The 12,911-nt window shown below is 43.3% G+C and overlaps 1 protein-coding gene across 1 annotated transcript in view; it reads right to left on the bottom strand.

The window, feature by feature from the left end:
- LOC124803981 (inter-alpha-trypsin inhibitor heavy chain H6-like) overlaps window positions 1-12,911 on the bottom strand; it is a 182,512-nt gene that overhangs the window by 91,973 nt on the left and 77,628 nt on the right. The window contains exons 7-8 of the mRNA XM_047264716.1: window positions 6,115-6,318; window positions 1,909-2,056 (exon numbers count right to left, since the gene is read on the bottom strand). Of these exons, the coding sequence (XP_047120672.1) occupies window positions 1,909-2,056; window positions 6,115-6,318 (352 nt within the window). The remainder of the gene's footprint in view (window positions 1-1,908; window positions 2,057-6,114; window positions 6,319-12,911) is intronic.

Raw genomic sequence — 12,911 nt, 5'->3', positions numbered from 1 at the left:
TATGAAAGTTCCTGGCAGATTAAAACTGTGTACCGGCCCGTGACTCGGGACCTTTACTTTCGCAGGCAACTGCTCTACCATCTGAACTACCCAAGCGCGACTCACAACCCGCCCTTACAGCTTCAGTTCTGCCAGTACCTCGTCTCCTACCTTCCAATCATCGCTGAAGCTCTTCTGCGAACCTTACAGAACTAGAACTCCTGGAAGAAAGGGTATTGCGGAGACATGGCTTAACCACAGCCTGGGTAGAGCAGTCGCCTGCGAAAGGCAGAGGTCCCGAGTTCGAGTCTCGCTCCGGCACACAGTTTAATCTGTCAGGATGTTTAAAAAATTGTTCAAATGGCTCTGAGCACTATGGGACTTAACGTCTGTGGTCATCAGTCCCCTAGAACTTAGAACCACTTAAACCTAACTAACCTAAGGACATCACACACAGCCATGCCCGGGGCAGGATTCGAACCTGCGACCGTAGCGGTCCCGCGGTTCCAGATTGGAGCGCCTAGAACCACACGGCCACACCAGCCGGCGGGAGATTCAAATTGATTAACTATTTAACAAGGCTATAGTTATACTCTTCTAAGGCCATGTGTGAGAAGTATTAGAACCAATGCTTCAATACAATAATTGGGTTCAAATGGATATAAGATGCAGTAGTTATGCGGGTAAGAAAATAGTTGCACAGAGTAGACTAACGTGGAGAATGGCTTCGGGGCAGTCTTCAGACTGGGGAGAAGAACACTAAAAGACAGAACATAACTGGAAACCTATTGTGACATAAAGCTTATCGGTAGAACATCACTAAACCACACGATGGGCAATATATCATCTCCGGCCACACACAGGGACATCCTTTTGGATTGTGGATGCTGTTGCTTATTTGTAGTGTGTGGGGAAGGGGGCTTGGTCCAACTAGGAAAAGGTGAGTTATTCTTTCCATACTCCTCCTGAATGGGTTGTAGATAGAGCCTACTATGCTGGCCTAAAGGAGACTGATTCTCACTTCATAGCAGGTGAACTCCAGCACTTGTACGAAATAAACTTTTTGAAGGTGTTATTAACACGAGCAAGACGTGGTCAATGAAACTGTTCAGTTGTGCTTTTGCATCTGATTGGCTAAGATGCCTTGATATATGACTATTTTTTGTGGAGCTCATTAAACTCACGACGTCGAGGGGTCAGTTGGTATCCCTGGGTGGTGAAGGGGCCTATGGGGCTGATATGACAATTTAAGGGTTGGGTATATGTAATTGGGAATGAAAATAAGTGACTGATAAAGTTCTTCTGATGGTACAGAAGCCTACGGAAGTTTTAAATTGTTTTCCCTTGTCCAGACATGGAAATTTTATTTAGTGAGCGACCACATGCTTAGTAGGTAGAAGTATCACAACAGAATGGAAGTATTGGCTAACTGGAAATGGAGTTTAATACAAGCATCAGACTTGGCATGATCTAATTGAATCGATGAATTGTTATTATTCCCGTGGAAACCCAGAGTTTGGTGTCCTTTGTACGACTTATTTTCTTTTTACTTTGACTGGCATCTGTTTGTCTATTAGTCGGATCAGATTGTCATCCTGATAGCAACTGGATTGCTACAAGGCATTTACTAGTGGCTAAGGAGACGTGACACTTTTACCTCCATCTTGTGGGTCAAAAATATATTAGTGAACCTTTTGTTATACTGATTTAACATTTTATCGGCACAGAGGATTTATCTGGTCCCACCAATAAATATTTCCAGTTATGTCTGCAGTACGATCAACTGTATAATTTGTCTCTCACACCACGCTTTCTTTTGTACAATAATATGCGTTAAGAATCCATTTCCTAGCGAAAACACAGAAATAGCAAATTTTTTTGTATTCTAATTACTGCATACTTGAAGTCCTGGATGAGACTACAACATACCTCCGTTCGCTTCAAAGGAGTTAATGCTGTCTTTGGCCTTGACGATGTTCTCAGGTGTGGCTTCGACGATGGCACTGGAGTTGAACTCGGGGTTGAGGTTCCCATCCCACACAGACTCAAACGTGAGTGGCACGTCTGGATGCCACACCTGCAGCCAAACATCACCATCCGAGTCTCACTACCATCAGCATGCTACAGAATTCATTCACGAAGCCAAAAACACTCTTCATATGAACACAGCAAAGCACATGGATGATCAGTAGGACAGAATATACAGGGTGATTATAATGAAAGTTAAACTTTCAAAACGCTGTAGAAATAACATCACTGGTCAGAATGATGTCAAATTATAACGGAATGTTATCGGAGAAGGAGGAAAACGTGTGGCAGAAGAATAAAAATAGTGTGAAAATTGAGCAATAGATGGCGCTGTATGTGTCAATGTTTCAGAATAGGTAAATGAAAACACCTGTCATGCGCACGACCCACTGAAGTTGATTTAAACACACCGGGTACACGGCTTTTCCTCCTTTCGCGTCTGCGAAGTTCGCCATGACTATCACAATGCAGGATCGCGCTCGGCTTGTAAAGCTGTATTACAAGAATGCTGACTGTGCACACGTCCCTCTGCAGAAGTTCCGGACACTGGAGGTTTTGAAAAAAAGGCATTGGTCCGATTATTGCCGTGGGTCTGGAGAAAATGATTCGGAAATTCGAAAAGACGGGTTCTTTCGGTGTGCAACCTGGTAGAGAGAGGAAACGAATTGATTCGACGTCAGTGGAGGCAGTGGCCACAGAAATGCTGGAGGAGACCAGTGGTTGTGTGCAACGTGTAGTGCACGGAGAATTACTCGAACATTGGACATAAGTGCGAGCACGATGCTTAAAATCTTACGAAACATCTATCTTTTATATCCATTCAAAATTACCCATGTGCACGAGTTGCTTCCTGTAGACCTCCAAGCAAGAGAAACCTTTGCTTTAGAATTTCTAGCTCATGGAAGTGGAAAATGATTGGTCGTCGAAGATTCTGTGAACAGACGAAGCCCACTTCCATCTTAGAGGATACGTCAATACACAGAAGTGTCGAATATGGTCATCGGAAAATCCACACGCAAATAAACCAGTACCACTTCATCCTGAAAAGTTCAATGTGTGGTGCGGGTTTACGGCATCATTTTTTTCGAAGAGACAGGTGCTTCCGGTCCTGTTACCTGTACCATCACTGGTAAGCACTATGAGTGTCTTTTGCGCAACCACGTCATTCCAGCTCTCCAACAGCGTGGATGTGTCGATGGGATCATTTTTATGCAAGATGGCGCACCTCCGCACTTTGCAAAATCCAGTTAAGCAGCTGCTGAAGCGCCGTTTCGGAAGTGATTGAATTATCAGCCGCCTTTTCCCTACAGCCTGGCCGTCCCGATCACCTGATCTTACTCTGTGTGACTTCTGGCTGTTGGGCTATCTGTAAGATGTCGTGTTCAGTGTTCCGATTGCAAACTTAGCTGCATTGAAGGCACGCATTGCGAAACACATTCATAACGTAACCCCAGAAACACTTCGATCAGTATTGGACACGCTGTTTTTCGACTTCAACAGTGGACAGCGTATTGAACATGTTTTCCGCCAGTCACACAGATATTAATAATCGTATTTGATTTTGATTCATGCTTCTTATGCGGTTTTTGGTCTCAGGTCAATTAAAAACCGATGTGAGTGATGCTTTTTATGATGTTATTAGCCTCAGGATAGTTAAAAATAGATTTTTCCCATCTGATGAGATATGACCTTGCCGTGCTGGATGGGCTTACATAACTAACAGTGTCACACCTGTACACCCATGTACACTGAGAAGTACAGTTTGTTTAATGTAAAAATACACCTTATGCATTGTTGTATGACTCATTTGTCATTTGTAGTCGACAATTATTAAATTATGATGCTTAGAGCCATCTATTGCTACATTTTGTAGCCATTTATTTTTCTTCTGCCATACGTTTTTCCCCTTCTCCGATAATATTCCGTTGTAATTTGACGTCATTCTAACCAGTGGTGTTATTTCTACAGCGGTTTGAAAACTTAATTTTAATTATACTCACTCTGTACATTGCCTTGAAAAAAGGTTGTAAGATGAACATCAACAGAAGTAAAAGAAGCAGAATAATGAAGTCATGTGACGCTGAAAGAGTAGATTACAAAATGAGACACTATAAGTTGTGAGAGACTTGTACTATCTGGGCCGCCAACTCCCCCTCGCTGATGATGCCCTCATCCCCTCCATCTACCCCTCCTACCAACTTTGATCCTCCCCCTCCTCTCCCCCCGGTCTTCCACTACCCCCTACCTTCTTTCCTCCCCCTCCCCGCTCCTCTGACACTGGCATCTGCACCCTGTCCTCTCCCTCCTCACCCACCTTTTCCCCTTTTGCAGGTCCTCGGACTCGTACACATACAGTCAACATTCGCGCGCTGGAGATATCGCCATCGGTTTTTTGTGTGCCATCGTGTTAGTGCCTTAGTGTTTCACCGTCCGTGCTCCATCGTTCATGTGTGTCGTTTCTGTCATCTATGTTCATGTACCTGTGTTAACCTTTTTTTTATTTCGGAACGCCTGTGAACGGCTCCATGTATTTTCCTTTGTGTGTCTACTGTTTTTTGTCCATCGTTTTGTTTTTATTTTCTATGTCTTCCTCTGTACTAATTGTAATATCTGTGGTCGAAGAGCGGCCTAGTTTTACCGCTGCCGGCCTACCTTGTATAGGGTATTAAAATGACAATAAAGAGAAAAATAAATACTATCTGGTCAGACTACCTTGTATAAGGTATTAAAAAGATAATAAAGAGAAAAAGAAATACTATCTGTGCAGCAAAATAACTGACAATAGCAAATGAAAAAGGGATGTAAGTGCAGACTGATTACGGCAAGAAATTCGTGCCTGAAAAACAGAAACCTGTTAGGGAAATATATTATGTGAGCTCGACGTATGTAGTAAACGTAATAAAATGAAAATGAGGTGCATGGCGAAATGAAATGACCTAATAAGAATTAACAAAGTCTAAAATCAATTAATACACAAAGTAGTAGTAATAAGCTAGTATTATTCATTATAATGAACATTTTTCGAAAGCGAGTAAGTGTGTTACAACTTAAATACTGAAACACTGCACCTGTTATGTTTTTTTCAACCTTAGCACGACGTGTTTCAGGACTTTATTGCCATGTTGTAGTGTTACTATTCACATTAATATTCAGATCCTCCGCTTCCCTTAGTTCTGTTAGCACAACAGATCGTTCCACTTACAGGTTTCTGTCCCCAAGTTGTTTCCCAGTCCCCGTCGGCCTCATGCCTGCTGCAGATACTAAAGTTAGTATTGTCCGTGACAACTGCATGTGTGTGTTGTTATGCACCTTTTCTCTTGCAGTCATCTTCTTTATATACAGAATATAACACTGTGCCAGGTACGTATTTACATTGATAGCATAGCACATTTCAGGATCGTAAATAAGTCTCCATCACAAGTAGAGAACAACACAAACACACAAAATCACATAGACTACTGCGGTAAATGACAACACTTGTAAATGTTGTGCTACGCATGAAAAAAGGTTTTTTGTGCAGTGTTTTATTACTCTTACTGCAATAATAGCAGCGTTGAGTACTGCTTGCTTCCACCTGAAATGTGAATGTGAATGATTATGGTAGCGCTTAGAAGACATATTAATGGGGGATAAAACTATATCCGAACAAGCCTTGAAGGCCCAAGAATACCGATCGGCCGCCGTGTTATCCTCAGCCCAAAGGCGTCACTGGATGCGGATATGGAGGGTCATGTGGTCAGCACACCGCTCTCCCAGCCGTTGTCAGTTTTCGTGGCCGGAGTCGCCATTTCTTAGGCGAATATCTCCTCAATTGGTCTCACAAGGGCTGAGTGCATTGCGCTTGCCAACACAGCTTGGCAGACCGAACGGTCACCCTTCCAAGCGCGACATCGCCTAACTTCGGTGATCTGACGGGAACCGGTGTTACCACTACGGCAAGACCGTTGACATTAATGGGGGGTATCCAATATGAAAATGATTTATCCCCATTCGTCTGAAACGATTTGAGTTACAGTATTTAAAACCGTACTCAAACAACATTTCAGCCATCCGTCATAGACGGACAATACTATTTTGTACCGTCAGAGACTCATAAATGACCCTTACCTGCACTTCAGAAGAGAAAGGTATCAAGGAAAAGACGTCGCCGGCGTTGAGCTCGTCCAGGATGGTGTGCATGGCCGCCTTGAGCTGCTCGATCTTGCGGCCGTGCATGGAGCCGCTGACGTCGAGCACGAAGACGACGTGTTTGGGCAGCGGCGGCAGGCCGGGAGGCGCGTAGAAGTGCACGAAGTAGCCGTCCTCGCTGACCTGCACACGGGGACACCACTACTAAAAGAAGACGCAAGCGGAAAACAACAGGACAATGGTAACGTATTTTGCGTCTACGTACCTCTATTTTAACTTGATGTTACAGTAATAGCAGAGGAACCACTGCTATAGAGATCATCTTATGTCTTATCTGGAAGCGTGGCAGTCCGATTATTTGTATCAGTTGAACTAATATTCGATCTTTGCGCTCACGTAATCTTAATTTTAAATCGGCGTATGAGTTTCTCCATGCATCTACATGAAAATCGTTGTTTTTCTGATTTAAGAGGGAGAGTCAAATGATAACCTTAAATATTTTTAAATATTATTTACTGTGCAGAAGTGGTACAAAGCTGTATCACGTCTCAACATAATCTCCCCCACGCTCAATGAAAGTCCTCCAGCGCTTACAAAGTGCATAAATTCCTTTAGAAAAACATTTTTTTGCTAGTCCACACAACCACTCATGCACTGCGTGCCGTACCTCTTCATCAGAAGGGAACTTCTTTCCTCCCACTGCGTCTTTTAGTGGTCCAAACATATGGAAATCACTTGGGGCACGGTCTGGTGAGTATGGTGGATGAAGAAGACACTCAAAATGCAGGTCTATGATTGTTGCAACTGTTGTACGGGCAGTGTGGGGCCTTGCATTGCCATGTTGCAGAAGACCATCTGCTGACAGCAATCCACGTCGCTTTGATTTGATTGCAGGACGTAGATGATTTTTTAGGAGATCTGTGTATGATGCACTGGTGATAGTGGTCCCTCTAGACATGTAACGCTCCAAAATGACGCCTTTTTCGCCCCAAAAGAGAGTCAGCATAACCTTCCCTGCTGATGGGTCTGTTCGAAACTTCTTTGGTTTTGGTGATGAGAAATGGCGCCTTTCCTTGCTCGCTCTCTTCGTTTCCGGTTGGTGGAAGTGAACCCAGGTTTCGTTCCCAGTAACGATTCTTGCAAGGAAGCCATCACCTGCTCGTTCAAAGCGCCGAAGAAGTTCTTCACAAGCATCAACACGTCGTTCTCTCATTTCAGGAGTCAGCTGCCGTGGGATCCATCCTGCAGACACTTTGTGAAACTGGAGCACATCATGAACAATGTAGTGCGCTGACCAATGACTAATCTATAAACGCTGCAATATCATTCAGTATTACTCGGCTGCTGCAATGTTCTGTGGAGTCACAATTCGTTGTTCCTGACCTGGACGAGGAACATCATCCACTTAAGTCACACCATTTGCGAGCTTCCTACTCCATTCGTAGACTTGCCGCTGTGACAAACATGCATCACTGTACTGAACCTTCATTCGTCGATGAATTTCAATAGGTTTCACACCTTCACTAAGCAAAAACCGAATAACAGAATGCTGTTCTTCCCTAGTCCAAGTCGCAAGTCGGGCGGCCATCTTGATACTGATACTGCGACGGTATGTGCGCATCTGCACTGTGCTGCCACCTACAGGCTATTCTGCACGCTGTCTGTAGCACGCTTACCAACTTACAGGATAACGGCGCTAAATTACGATTTGTTATTAAAAATTTAAGGTTTCTTTGCTTTCCTTAACCTGGATAAGACTTTGGACCGAGTACCACTTGATGTTATACAGTTTGTATCTCTGTCGAATAAATTCATCGATCCCGCCGCTGAAGATACCGACGTTATCGAATCAAAGAGGTTACAGGCCCTGGCAACTCAGGATAGGCGGTGCTCCAGCAAATCACCTGCCCACCACACCTAAGGACTAGAATGCGTTTATAATCAACAGCCGTGACTCCACAGCCGTGTCATTTTCCGAATGAAAATTGTACGAGGGTTGGAACGTAAATAGTGGTAACTATTTCGTCACCACCGATACAAAAGAGTTACATGTTTGCACCTGTTCGCATCCTTCAAAGTCGTCACCAGCATTGTGTAGAACCCGTTGCCAGCGATGTGGAAGGCATAGTATACCTTTAGCAGAGCCTGTTCTGTTGATGGTGCGAATGGAGCGGTCTAAAGTTATGGTCATTCTAGTGTACGACTGTAATGATGTTATCCTAACGCCTTACGTTCCTCCACGGCAGACCGTCAGTGCACAGTGTTACTGTTCGTTTTCGGAGCATCACCTACTACCAGCTTGGCAAGAGAAGCAGCGACACTTTCTGCGCAGAATGAGATTTTCACTCTGCAGCGGAGTGTGCGCTGATATGAAACTTCCTGGCAGATAAAACTGTGTGCCCGACCGAGACTCGAACTCGGGACCTTTGCCTTTCGCGGGCAAGTGCCCTACCATCTGAGCTACCGAAGCACGACTCACGCCCGGTACTCACAGCTTTACTTCTGCCAGTACCTCGTCTCCTACCTTCCAAACTTTACAGAAGCTCTCCTGCGAACCTTGCGGAACTAGCACTCCTGAAAGAAAGGATATTGCGGAGACATGGAAGGTAGGAGACGAGGTACTGGCAGAAGTAAAGCTGTGAGTACCGAGCGTGAGTCGTGCTTCGGTAGCTCAGTTGGTAGAGCACTTGCCCGCGAAAGGCAAAGGTCCCGAATTCGAGTCTCGGTCGGGCACACAGTTTTAATCTGCCAGGAAGTTTCACTTTCTGCGCAACCCACCCATCATTTTGCACGAGAATGCGCGGGTGCATACAGCGCAAGCTGTGGTTGCTCTGTTCAGTCGATAGGACTGGGAAGTACTGTACCATCCATCTTACTGCCCGGACTTAGGCCCTTGTGACTTTGATTTGATTTCGAAGATGAAGGAACCACTTCGTGGAATTCGCTTCAGAACTATTCCAGAGATTCGACTGGCAGTAGACCGCTCCATTCGCACCATCAACAGAACAGGCTCTGCTAACGGTATACTACGCCTTCCACATTGCTGGCAACGGTTTCTACAAAACTCTGGTGACTACTTTGAAGGATAGTAACAGGTGCAAATATAACTCTTTCAGGTTCTTGGACCAGCACACTGTTTTAATTTGCCACGGAATTTCATATCAGCGTACATTCTGCTGCAAATTGAAAATCTCGTTCTGGAAGTATCCCCCTACCTGTGGCTATCCCATGTCTCTGCAGTATCCTCCCTTCTAGGAGTGCGTATCTTTCGAATTCCGAAGGAGAGCTTCTGTGAAGTTTGTAAGGTAGGAAATGAGGTATTGGCAAAAGTAAAGCTGTGAGTATGGACTGTGAGTCGTGCTTTGGTAGCTCAGTTGGTAGAGCACTATCCCATGAAAGTTCGAGTCTCGGTCCGGCTCACAGATTGTACCTGCCAGGAAGCTTCATGTAACTGGTTGTTTAAATTTATATTTATAAAAGCTGTGCACCTTGGTACACGGGAACCAAACCAGCACTCTCGAAAGTTTTCCCTCCGAGAGTACAAGTACCTGAAGATCAAATTGAATGCGTCCTGTCGCGCGGGATTAGCCGAGCGGTCCGAGGCGCTGCAGTCATGGTCTGTGCGGCTGGTCCCGGCGGAGGTTCGAGTCCTCCCTCGGGCATGGGTGTGTGTGTTTGTCATTAGGATGATTTAGGTTAAGTAGTGTGTAAGTTTAGGGATTGATGACTTTAGCAGTTAAGTCCTATAACATTTCACACACATCTGAACATTTTTTTGAATGCGTCCTGGTACTCTACCGTAAAAGTAAATGTCGAGTACTTTATGCAGTTTCCTTATTTGTCTATCATGGATCTGCTCTTTTCCATCTTCACTTCTTTACAATTAACGGACACGGTCGCCAGATATGTTCAGATATCAGCTTCCTGAGCGCTGCTGTATGCTGATGATGTTCTACTGCCGCTGAAGTCTCGAGCAAGTTTCAAAAAAAGCTCCAAGTGTAGAATAACCGCCCTGAATAGTCTGTAATAAGCCTCAATGCAAAGAAGATCGAATACTAGTCAGCATGTGCAAATAATAACACCATCAAGAGCGACGGTACAAATCAGCCAAAGACACACATCTTCAAGTATCTTGTGTCAAAAATCGCTGACGGTAACTCACTCGTCCCAGAAGTCACAAATGTTCTTAGAAATGCATGATTTAAATGGCGTACAGTGAATGGTGTGATTTGTGATCGCTAAGAAACATCCGAATCGACGCAAGTCAAAAACATTCCTACGGTGGCGAATCTTTGCCTGCAACTTAAGAACAAGAGCAACGACTTGCTGTAATTGAAACCAAAATGGTTCTGTGGACATCAGGCCTGACACTTTGCGATTACGTAATCCATGACGAAATTTGTAGGCAATACCGATTGGCACATATCGTTGATAAAATGGAGAAAAAACGTCTACAATTGTATAGACACTTACTTCGATCAGATCAAGAAACAATAGTAACACTGGCGTTTTCATTGAAAACCAACGGTAAAAGATGTGTTAAGGGACCGAGGCAATGTTGGCTAAATACTCTCGATGGAGTCCTCAAGAAAGCGAGTGTCCACTCTGATTAAGCACGAGATGATGCGGCATGGAGACAGGGAACCAGAAACGTGGACCCCCTACAGTGTGGTACAAACGCCCAGAAAGAAGAAGAAACAGACGACATAACGCAGAAGAGCGCGCGCCAACTACTTTGTTTTTGTACTTGCCAAGTAACAAGGAACAACATTCAGAGAAATGTCAAGGGATTATGTAAGAGGAGCAGTATTGATGTAGGGGGAAGACAAGAAGTCGGACTTCGACTGCAAGGCTGCCATGTGGAAGCACTGTGCTGTATTCCGAGAATGATCTGGAACATCGACGTAGCTCGGAATTCGGTTCACAGAAAATGCATGACAATAAAGATGCGACGGTAAACCTCTCCCAAGAATTTGGATCATCAGTGTTAATGGAGATGAAAGAAAGTGCACTACAAAGTGAAATTTTTCACTGTGAAATAAAATAAGGAAAAATTCCACTGTACATTTATCTTGAAGACTGACGTCTAAAAGAGTTTTTATTAAAGCGTAAATCTGAATCGATTGCAATAAACAATGAATTCAGTGATTTATTTGCTGATTTAAGATTTCGTTTCTCTCGAGAAGAAATACGGACCCCTACGCCTTGCGTTTTGCTTTCGTCGTATCTGATTCTCGGTGTGAATGTTTATACTGCTGATCACTAAATTGTTGTTTCACAGTGCGGTTTGGTAGCGAGTAATATTATTTTAACATTGTGAAGTCTACTTTCTTACGGTAGGCGCAGTATATTGTACCTTGTACATTTTTTTTTTCAAACCTGCGAGGCAGAAAAAGTATTTCCATGAGTTCTAATTGACAGTCATTGCTGTAAACGTTATATGTTCCGTAACGCTGTAGGGAAGGCAGATTCTTATGCAGTGGTTCACAATGTGGCGCTTTTACGGCAAGCATAGGCTAAGTATATTAGCGGCCACAATGGCTCGGTACTTGTTTCTAGTCGTTACGGACACTTTCCCAGGCCTACTATTCTGAAAGCTTCTCGAGGTTCTACAAATGCGTCAAATAGAGAACGCTCTATCGAGAACTATCCTGTCCTAGGGTAAGAGGTAAATTTGCAGGGCGATGAACTTCAGATAGGCGGATTACGGATAAGTATAAAATGAGAGATCTGGCTTATATTGCAACTTGTTAAAATATTAAAATATCACAGTTAAATTTTAGGTTCTTGGCATAAGCCTGTTTCAAAACTCAAAAACCGCAGAACGATGATGCACCAAGTTCTCTCAAATGATCGTGTTGAATTTCAATTTCAAGTCCGTTAAAATTTAATCAGTATTTTTTAATATTTTTTCAAGATGAAAAATTTGTGATGTGTTTTCATACACATTTTACAAACCAATTTTCGATAAAAGCATTCAACTTTCGATAATACTTATCTTTGTTTTTAATGGTCAAAACGTTTTCTCTCTTTCTTTTTCAGTACAATGGTGAGTATATTTAGAAAGCCTTTTAAGCACTTTTTCTACAAATTTCAGAAGTATAACTTTGATTATTGCAATTATGAATTTTTCTCTTTGCTATGCAGCAGTGTTGCGTTTGATATTCGAGACTCATTTGGAAGAAAGTTAAGGCTCATTTTTAAAACTAAACAAATACATGGACAGCAGTCCATGGAAGAAGATAGTACTTAGATCATTTCTTCATATTATTCTTTTTCAGACAGAATGTTGCAATCTACATCTAAAAATGTAGCATGAAATAAGATGGCATACGTTTTTCAAGCTCAAATTTTGTATCAGTTGTTACTCAGTGGGTAACTGAAGATGACGATTTACTTTAGACATAAGTACTGCTTTGGATGAAAACCATGAAGATGTTCCTTAGGCAGCACCATGCAACTCTTTGGATGAAGAACAAAGTAGTTTTTGGGGAGGTAGTGGTTGCGATGAAGATGATGATGATGATGATGGAAGTCATAATGCCTCTGGTCGAATAAGCAGTGAAACTGCTAACATATATATTGTTCCAAATCGTATGCCATGGAGTAAAAGCACCCGCACACCCCCTAACCCCATCCAGTGCAAAATAAAACGCCTGCACACAATTTGATGAAATATATACCAGGACCAGCAAGGGTCGTAATCACTTACCTACTCAAAGATGCTTGCAATTTATTTATTCCTCTAGCCGTTGTGGACGAAATTGTGAGATGCA

The sequence above is a fragment of the Schistocerca piceifrons genome, chromosome 1 (assembly GCF_021461385.2).
Source record: "Schistocerca piceifrons isolate TAMUIC-IGC-003096 chromosome 1, iqSchPice1.1, whole genome shotgun sequence".
Taxonomy (NCBI): domain Eukaryota; kingdom Metazoa; phylum Arthropoda; class Insecta; order Orthoptera; family Acrididae; genus Schistocerca; species Schistocerca piceifrons.
Note: the sequence above shows the minus strand (reverse complement) of the source record. Positions and strands in the feature narration are given on the sequence as shown.